This window comes from Enhydra lutris, unplaced genomic scaffold, assembly GCF_002288905.1.
Source record: "Enhydra lutris kenyoni isolate GAN:26980312 unplaced genomic scaffold, ASM228890v2 scaffoldscaffold20, whole genome shotgun sequence".
Taxonomy (NCBI): domain Eukaryota; kingdom Metazoa; phylum Chordata; class Mammalia; order Carnivora; family Mustelidae; genus Enhydra; species Enhydra lutris.
The window spans coordinates 2,296,109-2,322,818 of record NW_019154104.1 but is presented as its reverse complement, the minus strand read 5'-3'; the positions used below and the strand labels follow the sequence as shown (position 1 = coordinate 2,322,818).

The following is a 26,710-nucleotide window of genomic DNA, read 5'->3' as shown; positions in this document are numbered from 1 at the left end:
TGGCTTGAGAATTAAACAAAATAAAACTTAAAACCCTCAGGTCCAGTTGTGGGCATCCTGAAAAGCAGGTTCGATTTGCTCTCAACCACCTCCTCCCTTCTGTGTGCTCCCTTCCTTTGGCTCCTTCCACTCCCCTGGACACTCCAGGGCTGGAAAGATCTGGCTCAAAGCGAATGGCTGCTAAGTGAGAAGGATGTTGAGGAGAAAAACCAAGGAGTTATAGCCTTCAGGGAAGCAATAACATTGTACTTAAAAATTGCTTGAGCTAAGACTTTGTTGATGTTAGCAATTTGTATGCAAATAAACTAAAGACTCCATATTCTGAGCTGAGACCTGGCCCTGGCCCAAAAAGCTTCAGGAAGACCATAGCTTGGTACGCAGAGAAGTCTTTGTTCTTTCTCTCTGCTGTCAGGTTAAACTAAAACCTTTGATAATCCCAAAGCTGCAGTTTTCACTGCCTTAGCCTTTGACACGTTCATTAGTATGTAAGGCACTTTTCTCCCCAGGTCTGGGCATCCCCATCTGAATTTGCCACATCATCTCTGCTGTTTCCCCTTGTCCTCACATGCATTGTTTAATCAGGCACCGATCTCGCATTAACTTACAAATGCTGGGTCTCCTGTGACTGATGAAAAGGAATTTTCGCTGGTCAGACCTCACCCGATTCTTTAAAAACCCGAATCAACAGCCAGATTAGAAGAGAAAGCTGAGAGCAAACTGCCATGTGTCCCAGACCTTGTGTTCCAAGACCTGAGCGTCTGGGCCCTCAAGGAGAATAGCAAGTTTTATTAGACTCCTTTATTCACTCAACACACAGTTACGGAGCAGCTGGCAGGTGCTCGGCCTGTACCAGGTGCTGTGGACACGTCTTTTTCTTGACGCAGTTTGCAGGCTAGTGGGAGTATAGGAGAACACGAGCCCCCCCAACACGACCGTGACTCACGGTCAAAGGCGGCAGCACAGACGCTCAAAGAACCTCTAGGAAGGCCCTTGACCCAGGGGGTAGGGATGGGGGTGGAGAATCTAAGGGATGGTCTCCGGCATGCTTGCCTGTAAAGGACACCTATATGCCCAGCTCTCAGTTCCTCGCCTGCCAGGACTTGTCAGTCTGCAAAGTTAACTAGGCTAGGGGCACCTGGGTGGCTCAGTGGGTTAAGCCTCTGCCTTCGGCTCAGGTCATGATCCCAGGGTCCTGGGATTGAGCCCCACATTGGGCTCTCTGCTCAGCAGGGAGCCTGCTTCCCTCTCTCTCTCTCTCTCTCTCTGCCTGCCTCTCTGTCTACTCGTGCTCTCTCTCAGTCAAATAAAATTTAAAAAAAAAAGTTAACTAGGCTAACGTGGATCTATCTTGAATACATGCTCCCTTTGGAGTCCTGGGCACCCTGGGCAAGGGCTGGGGCTAAGCCTGGAATCAAGGCCTTCCCAGGGACATGCGTTTGCCTCACACAGAGCTTCATTCATTCATTCGCTGCCTCATTCATTCATTCACAAACACTGACCGTATTCTGTGTGTGACGGTCTGGTGGTCCAGCTGTGAAAAGACAAATATCCCCTCAAAGAGGGTGGACACTCCTCTAGCCACCGTGCCCCCCTTTCTTTCTTTACGCCAACCCCTCCACAACTGTCAGCTCGTCAAATTTCACAACACCCCTAAGAAGTGGGTGGTAGTCTCCCTGTTTCCCCAGTGAGAGGACTGAGGTTGAGAAAGAGAAGGTAACTTGCCACGTGTGGCCGAGCTACTAGCAGAAACAGCCAGGCTTCAGCTTGAGGTTTGACTCCATAGCCCAGGTTCTTTCTGTCCTGCTAGTGGGTTGAACCCTGGGCCGGAAGGGGGCTCCCAACCATGGCGTTCTCCGTGTCGTTGACAAGAATCTGTGGGGCCTTCTCAACAGTGTGGCTTGGTCATCCTCCCTGAGGCCTTCTGAGAGTAGCCAGGCCTCATCCTGTGTGTCCTCCACAGACAGAGGCCCTGGGTGAGGACAGTCAGCCCAGTCCCCAGCTCTTCTGCTCCGTGGGGCAGGCCCCATGAGATCTACTCCATGTTGGGTGGGGGACGCGGGTGAGAGAGGGGCAGCTCTGCTCTGAAGACCCCAGAGAGAGCCACTCTTCCTGCCTCAGTCTCCCTTCTGGCTCCCAGCCTTTTCTTACCCCACTAGTCTGAAGTCCTTTTTCCTAGTTAGCTTCCCACCCCTGCAGGCCCCCATGACTGAGCTCTGATGGCTGGTGCATGTCCTCAGCATCTGGAAAATCCACAGCCTTGCCCCAGGGTCAGAGAAACGCTCCCTCGTGGCTCCCACACCGCGGCCCACACTTTCCAGTTTCCAAGGCCTGAGCACACACATATTCTCATCTCATCTTCCCCCACGTCAGCCCCATTTTTCAGCTGAGGATGCTGTGGTTGAGGAAGTCTGGGTGGCTCGGCGGAGGTCACCCAGCTCATGGATGGCTGGGCCAGAGCTGGAGTGAATGTTCTCCTACTGCAAGGCTACAACTCTCCCTTCCACCTCTGCCGGACCCAGTCAATCAGCCAAAAGTAACTGGAGTGGATACGTTTGCATAGAGTAAATTTAAAATCAGCCCAGCTGCCGGATGAGCACACAGCGACCCAGGCTCCCAGTACAAAGTGTGGGTGATCCCCTGGGCTTCACGAGGCACCCTCCGCTCCCTGCCATAGGGTTATAGAGCCAAAGTGGCGGGCCTGCAGAAGGAGAAGCAACCTACACAAGCACAAGGCTAGTGTCAAAGGAGAAAGAATGCGTTTGGAAAACGAGCCCCGGCCGGCGCACAGAGAGAAAGACAGTGCGGCAAAGCAGCCCTGAGCCCGTGGGGCCAGGTCCTGCGGAGGGTCTCACCTCCCTGAGCTCTGGAGAAGGTACCTGTGCCGGGCAGAGCCAGCAGCCATTGCTTCTGTTGCTGTGAAAGGGACAGTCACGTTCTCTGGTCAACGGCATCTGGTGCTCCTGATCCCCTGCCTGTGACCTGGGGCTCATGGGCCGCGCAGCCTTTCCTGCACCTGTAGGTGATGAGCCAGCCCTGGCCACACCTGCCCTCCGGTGTCCACGATCAGCTGTGAAAGGCTGTCGGGTGGCGGGACCCATGCTGTGGGCTCTGGGCTGAGACTGAGAGCTTTGCAAGGGTCCTCCATTTCCGCAGTACAAGGGCGGGGACAGAACAATACACGAGTGTAGGTGCTGGTACGAGGCTGTGAGCTCAGATGTGAAAGGCAGTAAAGCACGGTGCAGGGCAGGGAGCCTGCGGCGGACTTCATGATCTCAAATCCTGGCTCTACCCCTTCCGGCTCGGGTAATCGTGGGCAGGTGTGCTGGCCTTTCTGGGCTTCAGTTTCCCAGCTCGTAAACGGAGGAGTAATGAGAATCCTCAGCCAACAGAACTGCTGTGAGGAGGAAGTGAACATGTGGGAGTCTCAGTGACTGGTGAGTACATGAACGTCACCGCTCAGGTGGTCCCTAGAAAGGACTGAGCCATATCACTCACAATAGAACGTCTGCCCATCCTCCAGGCTGGGGGGGCGCACCACTACTGAGGCCTTGATTAATGAAACTTCTGGGGTGGGAGAGCTCGTCTACAAACACGTCAGCCTTCTGTGGCTGCTGTTGGGACAGAAACTCATAAATCACACAAAGCAAGGTTGGCATGGGGCATGGGGCTCAGCAGTGAGCCTTGGCCCTTGTCTCTGACCACCCCCCCACTGACCCCAGAGAGATCCATCACAGCCCAGGGCTCTGTGCCTGGTGGTTCGTCCCATGCCCTCCAGTCAGGGGACCAGGACCCATCCTAGTCACCAAGCCAGTGACTCTCAGACTCCAGTGAACCTCAGAAGCCTCTGGGGATGGGTTTCTAATTTAGTAGGTCTGAGTGGGGCCCAAGAGTTTGCATGGCTAGTAGGTTCCCGGATGCTGCTGATGCTGCTGCTCTGTGGGCCTGCACAACGCTCACTTCTCTGGGACCAAGTTCAAATCTCGCTATTGTCCTTGGGCAAGTTTCTTCTGACCAAACGCCCGCTCCCTCATCCAGGAAGTAGGCGCACCAGGACCTCCCTCCCAGGGGACATAGGGGACCAGCACCTGTAGCAGTATCAAGTTTGGGGTATCCAGGAAACGCTCCATCCGTGGCAGCCCACAGCATCACCAGCGCCTCGCTGTTGAGGGCTTGGAGACAACTAACTAGCAAGGGTAGAGCCGTGAAGATCTCAAGCTTATCCGGAGGGGGGAAATGAACAAATATGGACTGGGGACTTTCTGTATGCATTGTCCTAATTCCTAAATGTAAAAATGCCTTGTCACTAAAACAGAACAAAACAAAGACACAGCCCAGGGAGAATCCGTGAGTTCATTCATTTGGCAAGCCAGCATTTACTGTGATTCTGAGAGCCAGGCTCGGAGCTGTGGCTACGGGGAGCAGACACGTGTCCTGTTATCCAAGAGCTACAGCGCGACCACAAAGAGAGGACAAATAAGGACCCGAGAGGGCAAGTCCTCATCACAGCAAATGGAGGACAGTGAGCACTGCGGCTGGACGGAACATCCAAGACATTGAAGAAACACGTTGGAGGGATGCCCTCAGACAAGGGGGAGACCTGGGAATGTTTCCTTGTGGGAGCAGCCATGTGACTGGAAAAACGGGTAGCATCGACCCATGGAGATGACAAGGTGGAAAGTGGAAGGAGCAGCAATCACAGGCAAGAGAAGGCAGAAAGCAGCTTCCAGAAATGTCACAGGTGAGTGTGGCTGGATCACAGGATGAAAGACACAGGGCGGGAGCTAAGGTTGGCCTGGCTCTCCGGTGTCTAGTAGTGGACAGCGTTGACTGTTGGGAGTTTGCAGGACTCTCTGAGCCCATCGTATATCCTCTGGGGCTGGCGCTCAGCACATCATCGTGGGCTCAGTGACATTCATGACGAAGATGCCACAGGGGTAAGAGACTGCACGATCCACGAGAGGCATCCCTGAGGACTTCAGACCTCTGCCCAGAGCCTGCTCACCTGCCGGCCATCCCCCATAATGCAAGAGGCCATCAGTCTCCACCTGACGGCTGCAGGATGTGAGCACGGGGCTAAGGTGGCACTGTATATCCAGGAGAAAGCCCCTTGGGGCCGCCCTGCTGCTCCACCTGCTGCCCCCACCTCTCACTGTGACCCGATCTAACCTTACCCTTCCCCGCTCTCCTACTGCCACAGAGAATGAGGCTCTGGGGAGCGGTCATCCCTGGGCAAGGGCCACCCTTGCCAACGTGAGTGGCAGTGTCTGAGACTGCTGTGGGGTCTAAGGACCACCCACACTTCAGCAAGCTGCCTCTGACTCAGCTGGGGACTTCAGCGGGGGGCTGGTGGGGAGAGGCCCCAGGGGAGGCCCAAGCCACCACATCTGGAGACGTTTCCCTCCTGGTCCTGTCCTGGACCCAGAACCCCAGACTCTCCTGCCAGCCTTGGTTTCTTGTTCAGATGAAGTGTCCTAGCTGGGGACATCCCTCCATCCCTGCTCTCCTCAGGGGCCCGTTCTGGCTCAGATATCCGGCTCCTACAGCCTTCTGCTGGTAAGGAGCATGGCGGTGGTCTCCCTTCCTCTTGGCTTCTCCTGCTCATAGTGAGGTCGAGTACTGGAGTAGTCAGTCCAGAGCCTGAGCTCATCTTTTTTTTCAAAGATTATCAGACAGAGATCACAAGTAGGCAGAGAAGCCCGCAGAGAGAGGAAGGGAAGCAGACTCCCTGCTGAGCAGAGAGCCTGATGCGGGGCTCAATTCCAGGACCCTAAGATCATGACCTGAGCCGAAGGCAGAGGCTTTAACCCACTGAGCCACCCAGGCACCCCAGAGCCAGGGCTCATCTTGACTGCCCCCTGCGTGGCTCCTCCTCCCTGAGCCTCCAGGTATCCCTCCTGCTATAGAGGGTCGAAGAGCCCAGCCCAGCGGCATCTGTATCACCGAGGCTGCAGGGCACGCAAGGAAATTCGGAGTCAGCAGGTGGGGGGGGCGGGGACCCCGGAGACAAACATGCCTACAAGCACCTCCTGTGATTGCCACAGCTTATCTGGGGGCCAAATCTTGAGAGACATTTATTTGAAAGACAAATTGTTGAGAGACAGGCTCGGTTTTCAGATGGCTTGAGTGCACCAGAGATAAGCTGAACGGAGGAGGAAGGAGAAAACAAGTCTTTCCAGAACACCACCTGGTTAGTCGTATTCATTCTCTCCAGGTAAGAACCTCCCAGTTCTCCAGGCTACCTATTTCCCCATCCTTTCCTCTGGCCTCACCAAAGAAGACTAAGCCCTGGAGGAATGGTCCTTAGCTCAAGAAGCAAAGGGTTTATCTGTTTGGGTGTACACGACTGCCACACCTTCCTTCTAGAATCCTCCTATGATTATAGGCTGGTCTATATCCCCATGATGCTGTGTGCACCGAGGTGATGAGCCCAGGCAATTCCACAAGACCTGCCAAGCCACCAGCCCGGCTAGCATGACTAGATCCCGCCACGCCACATCCAGCCTGCCCTCCGCCCAGCCCAAGCAGGCATTGCCCAGAAGGTCATATGCAGCTGTCCAGGGAGCACCAGGACTCCTGGCCCCCAGCCCCCAGCAAGAGGCCTCTCCTTGTTACCTCCATAGTTCTGCCTTCCCTGTGGCTTTTATCATGTGGTATCCCAGGAGCCTGTTTCTTTGTCCATGTCTCCTGCTAGAATGTTCTTAAGGGCAGAGATTATTTCTGGTTTGTTTATGTTTGTGTCACCACCCCTGGTAAAGTACACAGTACGTAGAAGGCGCTCCAAAAATGTTTATTAATAGCGGCACGAATCCATGTTTACTAGGCTTTTAGAGAGATGCTTTGCCCTTGTGGAATTAATCATTCCCCACAAAACCCCTCCAGGGCTAGGAGCAACCCCTTCCTCCAGGTGAGGAACCCAAGGCTGAGAGATGACGGGAGGGACTCAAGACCACATGGCCACAGGGCAGAGTGGGGACAGACTGGCTGATGAGGGCCTTGGGGTCCACACTCCATCTACACACTTCCTCATACTTCATGGGGCCAAGTCCCACGGCAGAGGCTGTCCTCAGATGGCTCTGGAGCCTTCACCGTCCTGGCAGCACACACAGCCCAGCTGTGGGCCCAGGAGAGGGCCCCCACCTGCCTTACCTGAGCTCTTTGCCCAGCAGTGAAGACCTTTTCAGCTGAGAAGCTGCCTGGACCCCTCCCTCCCCCTGGGGGAAACAGACCCAACCACAGCAGGGACACACCAAGGACTGTGGGAGCACTGTCGGGAATGAAGCTGTGGGTGTCACGAACTGTAGCTTCTCCTTTCCAGGTTTCCTCTCCTGTTCTCTTGGTGGGAGAGGACCACATCCTGCTCGGTGATGGAAGATTTGTCCACAGGCCTGGGGTGCCGGACCCCTTGGAAGACAGGTGTTGCCCATGTTATCTCTCCCAATTGCAGATGGAAGCCCTCTCCTGAGGGGCGCGGGGTAAGCCTCTGGGAAAAACTGAAGGCAAGTCACAGAGGCCCAAGGACAGAGGCACCCCTCCCTCCTGGATAAAAGGGAGGCTGGCCTCATGCCCGTGTCCCTCCTGCCCTCCCCACCTGTCGGAGTGGAAGAGAAAAATGGGACTTCAGAGAAGTAGGTTTGGAGGAGGCAAGAGAGCAGGACTCAGGAGAAGCAGCACCAGAGCCCCTGGAGGCTGGGAAGGAAAACAGAAGGAATGTGGGGAGCTGGCCCAGCTTGGCCAGGACAGAGGCCTGAGAAGGTAGGCAATGGGATGTGTTCCTTGAGAGGATGGACAGATAGAGACTACAGCCAGAGTCTTCAGTGAATTGTTACCTATGCCCAGTCAGCCCAAGCTGGGCTCTGCAGCCATACTATGAGCTTGGAACGGTCACCAGCCCGGAGCATGGTGGTCAGAATTTCTGGGAACCCCAAAAGAGCGGTCCTGCGCTGAAGTGGGGGCGGGGGGCAGGAACGGCTGCGCGCAGGGAAGGGCAGGGAGCCTGCCCGTCACAGTGCACATGTGCGGCAAGGCAGCGTTTAAGGCTCAGCTTCTGCTCACAGGAGCGCTGGGGGGCTTTCCGCTGGTTTCCATGGAAACCTTAGGCAGAGCATCTGCTACCCAGTCAACAAGGCTGGGCTGATAGGACTCTTTCTGGAATTATTTTGCTGATTCTACCCAGGAAGATTCCTACCTGCATTTCCCCACTGCCTTCTTGCGTGGTAGAGGCGGGGGAGGGCAGTTCTGTGAGGTTGGGGCTGTCACCCAGGGAAGGAGCGAGGGTTGGCAAAAAGCAGGCGTTCAGGGAAAGCCCGTGGCTTCCAATTCAAAGCCCAAGTAGGGTCCCGAGATGAGGCCATGGAGCCGGAGCGGGCCTCTGGTCCCAGGCTGCCACAGCAGCAGGGACACCTGCTGGTCCCCTTCCCGGAGCTGCATCCAGGACGCCCTGAGGTGCAGAGGAACAGGCTGTCAGGTATGGGAGGGGGTGAGACCTGAGCAACTTCAGTTTCAGTTTCACACCATCAAGGCCCCAACTTGCCCATGAGGCGGGGGAGGGTGGCTTCGGAGTAAGAGAGAGAAAGGCGCTGATGCACGTGTACGTGTGAGAAGTGGTTTTATTCCAGGTGTGTGTTTTATAAAGATGAGGCCCTCAGGGACAGCGAGTGGCACATGCTTTGGTCAAGAAGAGGAAAAGCAAGAACAGAACGGGGCTGAGTCCCACAAAGGATGGCTGACAGGTGCACTCTGACCACCGGGAAGGAGGGGGCTCTCAGGGGCTTCTCCCAGCAGCAGCCCCCTTACATTCAAAGAAGGAAGCTGTGCCCCCTCCCCATCCCCAAGGGTCCATGCTGCCTGTGGGGGGGATGCGCACAACAGAGATGGGGGTGGAGGAAACACAGGGACAGAGGACGGGAGATGGTGGCCCCGTGCTGGGGCCCAGGAGCACTGCTTGAGGGGGCCTGGTGAGAGCCGGGGGGGTGAGAGGAAGCCACTGAGACCCCCATGGTGGGGCTGCTGGCCTGAGGGCCGCGTTGGGGAGCAGGAACTAGCAGTCTAGGAATGCCAGGGAGGGAGAAGGGCAGCTCAACTGGGGTGGGGTCGGGGGGGGGGCGGTGGTGTCACTTCAGTCCAGAGCAGAGGCTCAGTCCCTTTGGGGATCATGGACCTCGGCAAGAAGCTGGGACGATCCGTGGACCCTCTCCCCAGGAAATGCACATATGCATACACACGCACGATTTGGGGGACAATTTCAGAGGAGAGTCCCAGGCCCTCTGGAATCCATGAACTGCCTAGAAGCCCCAGGCTGATTTGCTTTGGGAGGGGGATACCCAGGGGTCCGCATACTCCTGGTCTTTTGCCAAAGCTCACACTGCCTGAGCCTCAGGGTTGGGGAAGAGGAAATGGGAAATAGCAGGGACGTTTCCAAGACCAGGCCGTGGGCCCAGTGGCGGTGAGAAGGAACTAGGGGCTCTGCACACAGACAGGAGCCACCTGCCAGCCTCCCCCCTCACTGTGGGAACCCACCCTTTCTCAGGCCTCCGTCCTGCAGTGGGGAGGGGTATGGATGAGTCTTAGCCTCCACGACTTACTGCCCAAGTCTTGGGGAATGTTTAGCTCCAGAAGGGAGGTCCTGTTCTTACCAGCCACTTCAACATCCCAACGCTGTATTTACAGAGGTAAAGGCTTTCGAGAAGGCAGGAGTCAAAAGGCCTGAACAAGGATGGGGCTGTTCCTGTGGTGTGCGGTGGCTGCCTGCCCTCACCGGGTCATCACCATGGGCCCAGGCGGAGGGGACACGACCCCAGCTGGTCTTAAGGCCCAAGAAAGAGGTCTTGGCCTGACGCACGGCCAAACAGAAGTGGGATCTGTTTCATAAACCGGGTCCCAAGGCTGCCCATGAGGGCTCTTGCAGCTTCTGGTAGGAACGTGGAGACCAGAGCACAGGGAGGGCACAATGCCCAGGGACTGACACAGCCTGGGAGGAACTATAGGTTGTTGGGAAGAAACTAACTCTTCTGGTGCTTTGCTGCTTTTCCATCCATGTCCTTCTGCAAATTATCCATCCTTTGCTCCAGATCCCATCCCTCCCACACTCAACCCAGCACCTGCCTGGGACAGGCCACCAAACTTCTCACCAGCTTCCTGTTCTCCACTTGCCTTCAGGCTGCCCCTCGTCCAGCCCTCAGCCTCCCCATCCATGTTGTCCACAGTCTCCTCTCATGACGATCCCACAGGTAGGCCCTGTGACCCAGGAGGGGCCCTGTGCGGGCTTCTGTCCTTGCTCTCCCCAGCCAATGGGGGACGGCCCCCCAAACACTGTCCAGGACCCCAGGAGGGTAAAGGGAAGGGGACAAAGGGCCGGGGGGTGAGGGGGGTCTGCCCAGTCTCTGTCCAGCAGCAGTCCAGCATCCTGACCTTCTCTTCTGGGGCAAGGCCAGGCTGGCAGCCAGCGCATCGGGGCCTGCTTCCCCACGCCCGCCCCAAACAAGCTTTGGAGAGACGTGTGTCGTGGCAGGGGTGTTTGCTGATGAGTCCGGCAGAAATGTGAGGAGATGGGAACGGCTTTACACTCCCCCACCCTAACCCGCTTCCGGTCCCGAAGTCTCATGCAAAAGGTCCAGGAGGCCCGGGGCTACCGTCATGTGTGCGGCAGCAGCTGCCACTGCTGGGCCGGGGCGTCGGCCTGGCACTTGCTGGTCACCAGCTGGGCGGGCTTGGCCTCCAGGCAGAGGCCGCTGACCGAGTGCTGGATGAAAGAGGCTTTTCTCCTCCATCTCTGGGGGGAAGAACGGGGGAGAAAAACACAAAGATTAACAATAATGTCCAGAACTTCATTTTGCATGGATGTAAGGGGCCTATCCCCAGGACAACGCCCCACCGTGTCCCTGACACAAGAGCTCCCCGACCCCCAAGCAGCCTTAAACCCCTTCCCTTCTGATGCACGCTTGTTTCCATAGCTCAGCAGAAGTCTACATCGAAGTCCGTGGGCCGAATGAATCTGTATTTCTTTGGGCCTGCACAGTGTCTATTTGAAATTGGGCTTCATTGTCCCATGAAAATCTGCATTTCTAGCTTCCTTTTAGACAGGGGCCCAGTTTCTTGTGTGGCCTAGGGCAGCTCGGGGCGGAGCTGCTGCTCCCTCCAAGAGGTGGGGCTCTTGCTCTCCGTTTCCCCAGGCCCTGCCCAGGACGGCTAGCCCCACCCCTGCAGCACACCCCACTCCTCCCTGCGGGCACGGGAGTCTACGGCTTCTTCCCACAAGACTTCCTCTCCCTGCAGCTCAGAGCTTCTGGCCCGGCCTGTAACCGTGCAACAGGTGGCCAAGAGCCGGAAGGGTGGGGGGCAGCCACCTTGTCTGCAGTGATGAGGAGTAGGGTCTGCGGGATGGTGGGAGGCCTGGGGTCCTCGTTACGGTATTCTCCTGGGCCTCCCCTTCTCCAGACCTGATGAAGGGGAAAGAGGTGTTCCTGTGGAACATCTGGGGGTGCCTGGGTGGAGGACAGAGTGTCCTTTGGAAGACTCAGGGGAGGAGATGAGAGGCTGGCCCAGGCTTCAAGGCTCAGGGAAGTATAAATAGTGAGAGAGATCTGTCTGTCCATCTCTCCTCTCCCTGTATCCCGCCTGTTCAGCATAGGAAGTGAGGAGCCCCCATCCCCCCCACGCCCGGCTCCCCCGCTCTGTGGGGGTAGGGCCAGGCCTAGGGCTGCAGGGGTTGGGGTGGGCAGAGAAGGGAACTGACTTGGGAGGGAAGGTGGGGGGTGTGGACTCCCCTTGGGAATGTGGGCCTGTGGGGTGCCCACGCAGCCCTAGGGGAGAGGGGTCCCTGGCCTAAAAGTTGGGCAGTGCGTAGGACAGGGCCTTGGTCCCTCTGGAACTCACAGCATCCTATTGCTTTGTGCTCTTCCAGTCCCCGACCTCCCGGGAGGGGCTGGCCATGCTCCCCGCTCTCCTGGGCTTCGCTGGACCCTGTCCTCCTTTCTGCCCATGGCCAACAGGAGCCGTCCATTCCCAAGCACGGGCAGGGACCCAGCGCAGTGTTATTTATAAAGTGGGAATGTGAGGATGAGTGAAGGGATCACTAGATCCCCGGGGGCACCCCCCAAACCACGGGAATCTCACTTTCTACCCATGCCACCGAGCACTCTCCTGGCCACTCAGTCCTGGGCCTGGTCAGAGAAACAGCGCCCCTCACGGCCCTCTCCTATCTCCTCAGCCTCTGTTCCTACAGGCACCTTGTAAGGCGGGCAGGGAGGAGACCGAGGCTCAGAGAGGTGGGGGTGCTGGGGCCTGCCGACTCCATCCTATTGGCTCCAGGACACAGAGCCACTCGGACCCATGATGCCCAGCGGCCGTGGAAGCTGGAGGTGGACCAAGAAGGGAGGCCTAGCTTTGGAAGGCCCCCGCATGGGAGACCCGCTCATCCTATCCTCTGGGAGGAGAGGGCCCGGGGGGCCCAGATGCAGCTGGGGGCCTGGCAGGCCTTGCAGGAGCAGAGTAGATGGAGCTCCAGAGAATTATGGAAGTGGGGGCCTTCCCAGGAGCTACTTCCTCGCTTGTCCTCAGCAAGGAGGGGTGCAAGTGGGCTCAAAGCCTGACCCTGGGAGAGGTCTGCTGCCCTCAGTGAAGAAGAACCTGAGGACATCCCTCACTGCAGGGCAGGGGCGGAGGGCAGGCAGCCCGAGGGAGCAGGACAAACGTCATCTGCCAGTCAGAAACATGTCAGAAGGGTCCAACAGGCCCAGCCAGCAGATCGATCTCTCTCTCTCTCTCTCTCTCTCTCTCTCTCACACACACACACACACACACACTCAGAGGCTGGAGGGAGGGGATCTGGCTGCTTTTCCAGAACGGCATAGCAAGTTACCAGTCATCCCTAAAGAAAGAGCTGACCCAGGCAAACAGGAAAAGGGTGAGAGGAAACCCTGCAGCCAGACACTCTCTTCAGCCCTCCACTGTCCCGCCGGCTGGCCAGGGTCAAGCACGGAGGAGGCTCCCGGGCGGTGTGGGCAGTGGAAGGGCTGGAGCAGACCTCTGGCCTTTATGTCCCATACCTTGGGCAGAGGGATTCCCCCCCGCCCCCCAGCCAGGAAGGGGGCTGACTCTGCCACTGGCCACTGCATATCTTGAGCAAGTGATATCCTCTCTCGGAATACCAGTTTCTCCCCAGACGGGTGGGCTTGGCCTGACTTCCAGGATTCATGGAGACAGGGTGACTGAGGGTTTGACAAATGGAAAAGGCAGTGCTCATGTGAGGTTGTCGTGCCAGCTTGGAAATCGGGGTATCTTGGTTTCACCTTCCTGGCAGCCACAAGCGAAATACTTACTGAGCATCTACTAAGTTCTGGGTTAAGACCGTGGGCTGAGGGGTCACACTGACCTTGAATCTCAGCTCCATCCCTTCCCAGCTGGGTTTCCTCTGACACCTGTTTCTTAAATTCAGCAAGCCTGACTCACCAGTAAGACGAGGATGGCGCAAGGGCCCAAACCCCCGGGGTGGCACAAGGGTAAGGTGAGACCATCTGTGTAAAACTCCTATCACCAGCTCTTGGTCAAAGCCAGCTTGAGCTGGGCTGCGGTGGTTGTCAGGGGCTAGGGACCCAAGCCAGATGGCCCCTGCCCTTGTGGAGCTCACAGGCTGGCAGGATGGACACTTAACAGTATTTACTCGAAGAAGTGTTTCCTCATGAGTACAACGGATTGGACCTGGCCGCTGACTTGGACTGACCCTCCCTCTGGAAGGGCTCGAGTCCATCTGTTTCAGCCCAGGGCTCCCCTGCCAGGAGCTGCCACCCAGCCTGCACACCTCAGTGGGTAAGGAGACTCACCTGCCTGCCCTCTCTCGGGTTGCATCCCTGCAGCAGGACCAGGGAGCCTGGGGTGACGGAGGTGGAGGCGGCAGTCAGGCACTTCCCCTGCTGCTGGATGAGATGGTCACTGAACAGCCATGCCTAGAAGACCGGGACCGGAAGGGCCAAGTCCAAGGATGCGGTGAGGGAAGGGGAGCGGGTAAACGATAAGACAAATACTCTGTTGGGACAATTTTCTCTAAATAATATGAGTGAATATATGGGTGTTCACTGTACTGTTCTTTCAACTTTGCTGTATGTTTTAAAGTTTCCATAATAAAAGGATTGGCTGGAGCTGGCCGGAGGGCAATCCGGAATGTACCAAGGGCTGCTATGGGGGGTAGGGGGGACAGGGAGAGACAGGACCAGGGCAGCTAGGGGATTCCACGACCCTCCTGTGTCGCACACACACGTACACACAGGAGTCTTGGATGTCTGGCCACGCTTCATGCTGACCATAGCCACATCCCCGGAGAGAACCCAGGTGCCCTCTGAGTAGCATTTCTCCCTCCAAGAACATGGGTGGTATCCAGAGGGCAACTGTGCAACAGATGGGAAAAGGGAAATGTGGCAGAAGCAGACCCAAGGAGCAGTGTGGGGGGGACAGTATGCGTGGTCCCTGGGAATGTGGGCTTGTGGAGGGTGTAAGCAGAGATAAAATGAGAATAAGCCAAGGGAAGCCCCCTCCCCTGCCACCCCAACTCCTGGACAATGACCCAGGCTCCCTTCCCCCCTCCTGGTTCTAACCTCAAGGCCCTCAGCAGCTTACCTGGGGTGCTGGGGGGTTCTTGGCAGACCCTCTGCAGATCCCCATTCCAAGCAGGAAGTTTCCAGCCGAGTCCTGGCCCTGGGATTCCAAGCAATTAACTCCTTGCTTAATGATGCCAGGGAGTACTTCCTTCACGGGGACTCTGAGAGAAAAGGGAGCAATCAGGCTTGTCTTCTGCCCTCTCTAGGCTTACTCACCCCTCAGCCAGGGGGTGAGTAAGGGCAGAGCTTGGTCAGCTCCCCAGGGAACCATGCTCTTGGTCTCAGTCTCGGGGAAGGGGCCCTGGGGAGCAGGCCTAGCCAGCAGGGGCAGGAGGGCAGGGGACGGGAGAAGGAACAGGGATGCCTCTGGGAAGACTGAGTCTCGCCCCACGGGGTCTGAGCTGCTGTGGGAGCCCCAGAGGCAGCCCTGGAGGCCGAGCCTGAGAGAACCCTGGGGAAAGAGCTCAGACCAGAAACCCAGGGCTCCCCAGACCAGAAAGAAGAAAACCTGGGCGAGAGACTGAGGCCTAAATATGGACTGAATATGACATCTTAAAATGAGAGGAAAGAGGTCACTTCAGAGCGGCAAACTGAAAACCCACAAATGGGAAAATGCGTTCAATCTCACTAATGATTAAGGAAATACATATCTGAGAGTTCCCACTGTCTGTTTACCATAACTATGTGCATGAAATATAATATATAATAACATGCGTTATTTCTAGATATTTATTTATATAAAATATCTCATATGTATTCTAGTGTAACAACACCAATCGATGATCTCAGTTCCCAGTGTTGGCAATAGTTGTGGGATCAAACCTTCTCCTTCCCTGCAGTTCTGGAGGGCAGTGTGGCATTGTGTATCCAAAGCCTCAAAAATGGGCACACATAGATAAAAAGGGTTACATGGGGCCAACGCCCAGTTATAAAATAAGTCACAGAGATGAAAAGTCCAGCCTAGGGGATATGGTCAAATTTACCCTAATAACGACCCATGGTGACAGGTGGTGACTACGCTTATCGTGGGAGCACAGCATAATGCAGAGATTGCTGACTCACCACGTTCGCACCAGAAATGAATACAACACGGTATGTCAGCTGTAGTTCAATAATAAAAAACACACAAAAATAATGGACATACCTTTGACCTAACAATCCTAATCCTACTTCTGGAACTTTGTTATCCTGAGGCAATAATATTGGGGCTGTTGGCAGGGTGATTGGTTATACTGAAAACATAGATATCTAATGATAGGGGACAGGCTAATTAAATACCCGATTCATCTGTAAGATGGAAAGCCCCGGAGTCATTGAAAATGACTCCAAATGAATATCTGATATCACAGAAAGATGTTTAGAACATACTGTTAAATAAAACAGGTGTGTTTCAAAATATTTTAAATATTATTTTAAAATGCACAGGAAAATATGCTTAAACACACATCCCTCTCTCTCTCTCTCTCTCTCTCTCACACACACACACACACACACACACACACAACACACCCCTACATGACACATTGTCTTACTCTGTGGTTAATAAACCCAAGGAGGCTGCTGGGCCCAGCTGATGCAGGCTTGTATTCCTGGGTTTAGAAGGTCACACACACTCTTGGGTTATGGCCCCAGCGAGTGATGGGGCTTAGAGTGTGGCCATGCACCTAATCTTAACCCCCTCTTGTTACCTCTATCCAAAGAGAACCTAAGTGGGCTGGGGAGGGGGGTATCATAACACTTTTGGCATTCTTTGATCTCAACCAAGCCAGCTCCTCCTTCCTCAGGGCTGGTTGGAACACCCCAGAAACCCCAAACCACAACCCACCCTCACAGAGCCTCAGGAAGACACCTTCACTTTCTCTCGTACCCTCCTGCCAGGTCCCTCTTGAGAATTTGCATAATTCTAGACCACAGGTTGAAAACTGCTGGCTCCCAAGCTAAATATGGTCCCGAACACGTTTTCATGTTTTTTCTCAGTCGTCTTTATTGGTTTTTTATTGTCTCACAGAGCATCAGGGTCAATCCCTCCTGGGAATATGGCGTTTAAAGAGATAAGAGGGAAGTCTAATAAAAGTAGTAATATAAAAAAGATAATATAAAATATAAAAGATTAAAATATAATATATATTATAAAATATAAAAAAGATAATAATGAATATGACCCATAATAAAATGCCCCCTATGACCCCCTAATATAAAGGTGCTTGAAGCTTTGAATAAAAGGACCACCCCTCCTTTCTGGGAGGGGTCAGAAATGCCTGGGGACCCTCCAGCGCCCCCCATCAGGTGCCATCTCCCACCAAGCAGCCTTTATAAATACCCTCCCCATCCTGTCCCGGTCTAGCAATGACCCCAGCCCCCCAGGGACAGATTAGATGCAATGTCAGTTGGTTCACAAGGCCCCTCTCTGTTCCCAAGTCCGCCAAGCTCCTCCCCAGCGAGAAAGGCTCCTATCAGTAGTGTTCTGCCCCCCACCCCCCGGCCCAGCCCCCTCGACTCTCTGCAACTCTTCACTGCCCCCCTTTACCCTGTCCTTCTCCTCTGGATGCCTTCCCCTCCTGCCAACCATTAACACTGCACCTTCCACTTCCTCTCCTTCCCCTTCCCTCTTCTACTTCCTTCACCTATGTCCTCTTTCACCTATATCCTCCCTGCTCCTTGTCTATCCTCCTTTCCTTTGAAAAAAAAAAAAAATATATATATATATATAAGTAATTACTTTTAAGTAATCTCTACACCAACATGGGCTTGAACTCACAACCCCGAGATCAAGAGTCGCAAGCTCTACTGACTTGAGCCAGGCGCCTCATCCTCCTTTCCTTTGGATCAGAATCTGTCTTTCCTACCTTGACCCTGAGCAGAGACTTGGACCCACCTAGAGGCTGGACAGTCCACAGTCAAGACCCCAGATTGCCCCCAGGGACCCAGTCCTTCTCCACCCCCCACCCCGACTCTTGCTTGCAGGTTTCCTAAGGCTTGGCCCTGGAAAGGAGAGCTCTGGCATAATCCCCCTGGACTCTGGGCAGATGGGCCTCAGGGCAGCTCTATTCCCAGTAGCCAGCACAGTTAGGGGCTGGGAGCAGAAGAGAAAGACAGGATAAGGGCTAGGAGTCAGGACCCTCAGGTCCCGGGTACCCAGACCAGCCTCTGAGTCACTCTCCAACCCAGACCCTCCGAGTCCAAATTTCCACACAACCCCAGGCCAGCCGGAGCATGGCATTCCTCAAGCTCTTTGCCCCCTCCTGTCTCTCGGTCCTGGGATCCAGGTGGGCGCATGCCAGCAGGTGTCAAGGGAGGCCTCTGATTCAGGGACTGGGGAGAAGCTCTGGCCTCAAACACATTTTGTCTGTCCTACATAGCGTGGTTGTTGTGGCTTTTAGCTAATTGGCAGTATTAAAAATCTGAAGGTTACACAAAGAAATCTGAATCCAGCTTCTCTTGAGAAAAAGGAAGATGAGGCCACACAGAACCCTGGATTCCCACGAGGCACTCAAGGCACTAACACAAGGTCGTGCTGTCCCCTGGGGGACAGGCTTTTGCATGCCAGTTGGCCACGGTCCCCACAACTCCCTAGCCTCTCACTGCTGCCCACCTGATTGGTTTGCAGCACCCAACCGATCATTGCAGGATTTGAACTCGTAACCTCCCCTGAGGGCGAGGGTGTTAGGATGCAAAGACTCCCCCTACTCTGCTTCATCCAGGGGCAACCTGTTCTATTACCCCTCCCTGCGGAGAAGAGATGCCTGCTGAGGCCCCTCGGACCCGCTCAGGAATGCAGCCCAGGCTGCTCCAGATCCTTCTGCGCGCTTCCTCTCCCTGGCCCTGTCCTCAGGGAGATGTGCAGGGTGGTCGGCTTCCAGAGCTGAGGTGGGCACTGTCTACATGTGGCAACAGCCAGTGGCAGGAAGGCTTGGCTACTGATACTTGGGGGCCGGAGGGGAGGATACATGAGGCTTGGGCAACAATCTCCAAACCCGCAGTGGCTCGTGAGGTGTCCCTGTGGTCCCAGCCCTGGAGCTGCTGTCACGGTCGTCTCTACCACCCTCCCTCGGCTTCCTGGCCAAGCCCGACTACATCTGCATCTGCTTCCCTCTTTGTGGGCCTCCTCCTAGCGGGGCAGCCATCAGCCCTTAGAATACCTTTGTAGAAAGAGCAAAAGTGTCCCTTCCTCGAGACTTTTTACTTCCATCTATTAGAAAACTATCATAATCTACTGGTCTTGTTAGAAGACTTTTATTGCCATCTGCCAGGGAGTGTTAGAATAAATGTACGATATCCACGATGCGCTTAGTGCCCTGGCGCATGTGGTGTGCACAGCTTGCCCTACTATTCCTGACAGTCCGAACAAAAGGACTACGTTGCTGTTGTTGAGGCCAGCAGAACTCCGGTCTGCAGGGGGCAGAGCTGTGCAGGGACTGAGGCAGGCCTAGCAAAACAGAGGCCTCTCCCTTCGCCACCTCATTTTCCCCACTGACCGTCTGCAAGTGGGGCCAACCATTAGGCTCCCCTGTTTGGAGGAGAGCTTGTATCACTTGGCGTACAGAAGTCCTTCCTCACCAACGACTGAGCCGCTGCTGGCCCCTCACCCTGGGCAGAACTTGGAGAGTGGACCGGGAATGGTAACCTGGACAGGAATGAGGTGCATGGCTTCTACATTACCGACACAGGATCGTTTTATAAAACCTCCCCACACTGACAGAAGAAACAGAAGAAGACTCATACTCCTCACTTCACGTAGCTGGTTTCATCTACTGTCCTATCGTCATGGATCCAGGTTTCTGGTAGTTATAAAACACTTTTTCCTCTCAGTCCTCAGGGGATGACATGAGACCCTGTCCATGGGGATTGGGTGTGGAGAGGAAAGGCATGTTCCCGGTCCTCCCCGTGTCTCCCATGGGCCTCCCAGCTCCTGCCCAAGGTCTAGAGCCCGGGGCTCCATCCCAGTGTTGTCTGAACTCTGACAGGATGTAAAGAAACGATTGTTTTTTGCCTCAGAAATGACATGTCTGAATGAAACTACCTCCCTTAAAAGTGGCCACTGGAGAAAGTGGTCCATTTATTATATTTTTGTAAATATATAATAATGTATAATGTTCTTTCCCTTCACAGCCTTCATCTGGGGGCTGGCTCATCCAGGCCGCCAGCTCTTCTCAAAGATGCCGCTCTCGGGCACCTGGGTGGCTCAGGCTTTAAGCGTCTGCATTCAGCTTGGGTTGTGATGCTGGAGTCCCAGGATCCAGTCCCGCATCGGGCTCCCTCTGACCCTCACCCCACTTGTGCGCACACACACACACACACACTCTCTCTCTAACAAAATAAAATCTTAAAAAAAATAAATAAAAGATGTTGCTCTTGCTTGAACTGTTTTGAAATCCTTGAAACTGGCTCCCAGTGTCAGTTTATTCTTGACTTGTTTCAGTCCTTGTCATGCTCTATCAGGGAGCCAGGATCACCTTATGGGGGGTAATCGCCTTCTTCACTGGACTTGGCGACAACCTAACTATGGCTCTTTTCCAAAAAACAAAGCTGCCTTTAAAGAACAGGGAGTCGTCTTTTTCAAGGACCTGCAGGCTCTGAGGGGTGGAGTGTTCTGGAAAACTGCTGCGACTGACATTGATGGAATTACCTGTTCCCTACGGTGACAGCTCTAGAAAGGAGAACGCTAATTCCCGAGTTATTACTATTAAGGCTTATTGACTATGCAATTTGTTCGGTTAAAGATACATATCGAGTGCCCGTTTTGTGACAGGCCCTGTCGTAGGGGCTGGACACCAACAGCAAACAAAGCAGATCACACCCCTACCCGCACAGAGCTTACTGTCACGTTGCGGGGGGGGGGGGCAAGGAAATGAGTTGGCCACATAGGCGCTGGAGGGTGGTGAGCATGGACTAAACAGGGGATGCTGGGGAAGGGGGTGCTCTGCAAACACAGACTGTTCAGAGAGCTCCCCCTCCCCCAAAAGAGGACATTTGAGTCAAGACCCGAAGGAAATGAGGCCATGAGCCAGGTGGTTGAGAAGGCTTTTGAAATGAGAAAAAAGGAAGCCTCATGGCCATACAGCAGCCTTCACTTCACCCCTAGCCAGGGAGCTTGCACACACGCTCAGAAGCAGCCGTGGGTCCGGTGCCCCCCATCTGTGTCTACTTCCAGTTTGTCAGAGCAAACATTTCCCTGGGGCTTTGCAGTCTCTCTGATTGAGATCTTAATGGACACCTACTGTTTGCTCAGATCCATGCATTGGGACTCACTAAACCCACCCCTTATCATTAGTTATCTCTAGATTTTTCATAGCAGCCAAGAAGCCTATGCTGAATGAACAGCTCTTGTCAATAGTTTTTTTGCTTCGGTTGCTTTACTTCCTGAGGATAAACTCCCAGAAGGGAGAGAACAGAGTCAAAAGGGATGTCTTTATTTCTGCAGCTTTCGCTACGTAATGCAGCATTGTTTCCCTGTGGGGACAAGGCCCATTTCCGGCTCTGTGGCCCAGTCTATTAAAAATTGCTTCCGGGGGGGCGCCTGGGTGGCTCAGTGGGTTAAAGCCTCTGCCTTCGGCTCAGGTCATGATCCCAGGGTTCTGGGATCGAGCCCCACATCGGGCTCTCTGCTCAGCGGGGAGCCTGCTTCCCTCTCTCTCTCTCTCTCTGCCTGCCTCTCTGCCTACTTGTGATCTCTCTCTCTCTGTCAAATAAATAAATAAAATCTTAAAAAAAAAAAAATTGCTTCCGGGGCACCAGGGTGGCTCAGTTGGTTAGGCCTCTGCCTTCGGCTAAGGTCATGATCTCAGGGTCCTGGGATCAAGCCCTGCATTGGGCTCTCTGCTCAGCAGGGAGCCTGCTTCCCCTCTCTCTCTGCCTGCCTCTCTGCCTACTTGTGATCTCTTGTCTGTCAAATAAATAAATAAAATCTTTAAAAAAAAAAATTGCTTCCTGTCCCGTCTTACTTGTAACTCTTTCCCCTTCCCCCACCAGAGCCTTCACATGCAGATGAAACACCGATAGCTGGAAAGAGCCGGACTGCCCAAGATGGGGCAATCTCAGGGTGGGGGTCCCCCAAACCGCTGGCCCCCCAGCCAGGCCAGATGCGCAAGCTGAGGGCCATACTCACGTGAGCTCTGGGTAGACATTATCCAAGTACCAGCGGAACGACTTGCAGTTCATCTTCTTCCTCTGCTCAATCCGTGTGGCTACGCTGAAAGAGAAGGGAAGCCTCAGGCTCTGGCAGGCAGGCGCAGGGAGGAAGCCCCAGGAGGCTGGCCCCCTCCTTCTGCCTACCCCAGGCGGGGCAGGGCCAGGAGCTGTCCCAGCCTGCCCTCCAGCCGTGGCCAATTGCCAAAAATCCTTGTCTGACCTGCAAGGTCCCCCCAGGTCTCCTCGCCATTCCTCATTTCTTTCCCCAAATTCCTGTGCACTTTCAAGGATCAGAGCAGCCCCCCAGGGGCCCTGCTTGACTCTGACTTCTCACACCTTGAGACCTCAGTGCACCCCTAGCTGGTCCTCAAACAAAGCCTTAAGGAATTCCAAGTTTTCCCTTCCTGCATTCCAATTTCAGCAGAAAGGGTCCAACAAGAAAAGCACGCTTTAAAGGTCTTTCAGGAATTTTGGCAAATGAGATCCCTCTGAGGTGCCCCTGGATGCCACAGTTTCCTCTCCCCAGTGTCCTCAGCTATCCTGTTGGGAATGGCCACTAACAGATGACCCTCACCGCCTCTCTGAGCCTCAGTTTCTCCATTGGTAAACATGACCACCTCTCCCAGAAGGTTTTCAGAGAATCAAATGAATTAAGACAGGATAAGAGCCTAGCACAGGGTAGATCTTCAGTAAAGGTTAGTTCACCACGGAAAGAAATAGTGATGTAATTTTTTAAAGGGATATAGCTAAGAATAAACAGAGTGCAGAAGATTCGGAGACAATCACTAATATTCTGATCACAACCTTTAGAAATAAATGTATCTCACACTGTGATCGAGTATTCCCATATGCGTATATAGCTACACACACACACACACATCTAACTGAAAGACATTTCACCAAACAATACTTAGCCTTAACTGCAATCAACTGTTCTTTTCTATTCTGCTCTGGTCCAATCTATCGTGTTCTCTACGATTTTTTTCTTAATGTCGGTCACGACCCATGAAATTGATTTCATAACCAATCTACATTTTGAAAATGCTTAACTAGACTGTCGTCATATGAGCCCAGGACAGGAAAACAGGCTAACAAGATCACGATAGGCGTGTTCTGAACGGCGGCCAGACCCCAAGTGTTTTCTGCAGACGGCCCGGCCCTGACTACTCCCACAGATGTCCTTTCTCCTGAGGGCGGCTGGTGAACGGGAGCTCTTCTTCCGCAGCGAACCTCCTCTGGCTGTTGTTTCTCCCCACGCGGCTGCATGGTCCTCAAGGGCCCGGTCCTGCCCCACATTGCCTCTCCTACCAGAGCCCCCCACTCCCAAGAGCCCAGCGGGGAGGGGCTCAGTTACCAAGGAGACTGTGAGCACTTCCCTGGCGTCCACACCATTTTGTGTTTTGTTCTGGTTGTGCTAACGTGGGTGGAGGGAGGCAAACAGGGCTGGTGGAGGGGCCCACCTGCCAAAGGCCTTCCCGATGGCCGAGGGCCGGGCCTCGTAGTAATACTGCTTGTACTCGTCCATCCACACCTCCGCGGTGCGCTTGGTGTTCCTAAAAGGGGAGGAAGGAACAAAACAAAGTCACCAGGGAGGTGACAGAGTGAGGACCGAGACCCGCTCTGTGCCGTGCGGGGTGACACAAAGTAATAGTGATTGGGGTGGGAGAGATGAGTCGGGTCTGTGAACCTCCATCAGCGCATGTCCGCATACCCTTTACAGTCCCCTGGAGGACTCTGTTCTGCCGAAATGCCTGCCTGTGGGCGCAAGGAACGCGTACCAAATACTTGTTTGATAAAACATGGGTGACGACCTGAATGCCCATCCGTAGAACAACGGTTTTTATATGACGCTGCTACGGGATGGAGGGCACGCCCCGGTTAGCAGGTATGGACACAGAAGGACGCCTGTCATTCAGGGTGGAGTGGCAGAAAAGCAGGCTGCCGACAGGACACACAGCGTGACCCCGTTTATAGAAAAACACAAAGTTATGGTGTGTGTGTGTGTGTGTGTGTGTGTATGTGCTTCTCTTTCCGTGAACTGCCTATATGCAAAGGAGTTAAAAGGCCTGAAATGATAGATCAGAAACCTAGTCACAGAAGTTACTTTTGGAGAGACAAGTGGGATAGGAGTCAGATCGGGTAAAAGGAACTTTTGCTTTTTCCTCTCTATATGATAGCAGAGTAAGAACACATATATGTACAGATATGTATGTGTTGTATATTCTGGTACAGCTTGCATTTTTTAGTGAACATGGATTACTTTTATAATTATAGAAACAAAAAATGGGGTTGGGGGAAGCAAATCAAAATAATAAAGCATCTAGTTAGCTAGACTGGGGAGCCACTGTGGCAAGCAAGGAAGCGCAGGCCTGACAAGCGAAAGAACTGTCCTCCCAGGGGAGTCCTCGGGACCCTCTTCCCCTTCCATCCCCACCGGGAACTCGGAGGATGGCTGGACTCTAGGGCCAAGCGCACCCTGTGGCTGGGAACATGGATGGGTAGACGCTGACCAGGTCAGGCTCAGGACATGACACCCATGACCAGAACCTGGGGCCTGGTGATTGGAGGGTGGCCCCCGGTCAGGTGTTGGGCCAGTTCTCCAAGAAGCTCATGGACAAAGAGGGTCAAGACAAGGGAGGCTGGGGCACCTGAGTGGCTCAGTGGGTTAAAGCCTCTGCTTTCAGCTCGGGTCATGGTCTCAGGGTCCTGGGATCGAGCCCCACATTGGACTCTCTGCTCAGTAGGGAGCCTGTTTCCCCCTCTCTCTCTGTCTGCCTCTCTGCCTACTTATGAACTCTCTCTCTGTGTCAAATAAATAAATAAAATCTTAAAAAAAAAAAAAAAAGACAAGGGAGGCCTGGTGGCAACACTCTCAGTTTCATCCTTCCACCCCTCAGGGTACCTGGAATCCCAGAATTGGAAGGAACAAATGGGGAAACTGAGGCCCAGAAAGGGGGAGGGGCAGCTGCCTAAAGCTGCAGGAAAGACCAACAGGGCTGGTGGGGTCTCGGACCGAGGTGGCCTGGCTCCTAGCCTGGCACTTTTTGCACTGTCACCTACCTGATGTAGGTGAGGGCATTGCCCTCAGGGAAGTTGTAGGGGTGTCGTTTCCTGAAGACGTGGCCCACCCGGCTGCAGGGCACGATTTCCAAGCTCCCACCGCACATCCACACCCTGAAGGAGAGCTCTGCAGGAGACAGCAGCCGTCAGGAGGGAAGAGCCCCTGGCAAGTCCCCATGGAGCAAAAGTGGGAAGGAGCTAGCCTCCCGGGTGTCTGCTTGGATGCACAGGTGGGGTTCGGGGTTTCTGGGCCCATCTACATGGGATGTGCCCACCCTTGCACACGTTCCTGACTGCTCAGTCCACGAATGTGCACACCCCCACCCCCCACAACACACATCCCTGTCCACACACCCCAACCCCGTATCTCATCCCACACACACCTTCTCCATATACACCACGTCCATACTCCCTTCATATACAACCCGCCCCACACCCCCCTGCACACACACCCTCTCCACACATCCCACCCCACACACCACACACACACACACACACGTACACATCCTGCCACACACACACCACACATAGCCACCCCCCTCTATATACACACCCTCCACTGCCGACGGTCATACACCCTGCCCGCATCTGAGCCCTGGAAGAGCAGCGGGGAAAGCCCTGCAGCAGCACCAAGACCATGAGGAGAAGAAAAACCGAATCAACGGCAGCATCATTTCCAGCCTCTGCCTGGAAAGCCCCATCCAGACATTGCTAAGGAAGAACACATTTGCTCATCAGTCTGCTCTGGGCATTCACGAGGCTGAAACACCAGCCACCAACCAGGCCAAAGGCCACTCCGGCTGGTGTCTTCCTGGCTCCAGACCTCCCTCTTGGCCCAGGGGGTCTCCATTTACAGGCACCCACTGGTCCCCTTGAGACACGCTTCCTTGTGATAGTGGTGGGGATGCTGAATGAGCTTGTGCAGGACCGCCATTAGGGCTGGGAGATGCAAGTGGCCATTCTGCCTCCTAGAGGAGGCTGTCGCAAACTGCCCGCCCCGCTGTCACTTCTGGCAAGGGCCCACCTGGGCAGCTGGCTGCACCTCCTATAATCTCTTCCGTTTATCCCTTCATATGAACCCTACAGCTGGACAGACACCTCTGACATTAAAACACTCATTCCTATCCCAGAAAATACACAACCCTTGTTTTGTGTTTGTTTTGTTTTTAATTAAAAAAAAAAAAAAAAAAAAAAGAGGGGCGCCTGGGTGGCTCAGTGGGTTAAGCCTCCGCCTTGAGCTCGGGTCATGATCTCAGGGTCCAGGGATTGAGCCCCCCATCAGGCTATCTGCTCAGCAGGGAGCCTGCTTCCCTTCCTCTCTGCCTGCTTCTCTGCCTACTTGTGATCTCTGTCAAATAAATAAATAAAATCTTAAAAAAAAAAACCAAAAAAGTGAAAGAAAGACCATTTACTCATGACTTCTAGCCTTGGTCCCTTTTCCCTCCCCCCAGCTGGCAGTACAGACACTCGTTGTCCCTGGACAGGCCGGGGGGTTCTCACCTGGTGCAACTTGTCAGGGCCCACTGCCTACCCCTCAGCTAACACCCGTCTCTGTCCAGCCTGTGGGCAGAAGAAGCTTCCAGATGTGGGCCAGGGGCCAGGGCTGGACATGTGGTATAGCAAGGATGGTCATGTTGATGGGGTTCCCTAGGGCAGCCTGTAGACTGCCAGGCTTGTGTTCCTTCTCCTGGGAAGAGCTCTGGAGCTGGGTCAGCAAGTGAAATTTAGAACTAGGGATGACCTCGGGGACAGAAGAGCTGCATTCTGGTTCCATTCCTACCAGACTAACTTGGTTATGCTAATAAGTCACTTCATCCTGCCAGCCTGCACTGTCCATGCTGTTATTGTCACCACCCACAACACGTCACCATCACTCATTTACTGAGCCCTTACTATGTGCCATGCTCTAGAACCCAGGTCTAATTCTCACAGCA

General features: G+C 54.3%; 1 protein-coding gene across 1 annotated transcript in view; it reads right to left on the bottom strand.

The window, feature by feature from the left end:
* Positions 1-8,580: 8,580 nt before the first annotated feature.
* Positions 8,581-26,710, bottom strand: part of LOC111148599 (polypeptide N-acetylgalactosaminyltransferase 16) — an 89,190-nt gene continuing 71,060 nt past the window's right edge. Inside the window, exons 10-15 of the mRNA XM_022505302.1 lie at positions 24,777-24,903; positions 23,177-23,269; positions 21,694-21,777; positions 14,608-14,749; positions 13,818-13,940; positions 8,581-10,768 (exon numbers count right to left, since the gene is read on the bottom strand). Coding sequence (XP_022361010.1) covers positions 10,631-10,768; positions 13,818-13,940; positions 14,608-14,749; positions 21,694-21,777; positions 23,177-23,269; positions 24,777-24,903 — 707 coding nt within the window. The 3' untranslated portion in view covers positions 8,581-10,630. The remainder of the gene's footprint in view (positions 10,769-13,817; positions 13,941-14,607; positions 14,750-21,693; positions 21,778-23,176; positions 23,270-24,776; positions 24,904-26,710) is intronic.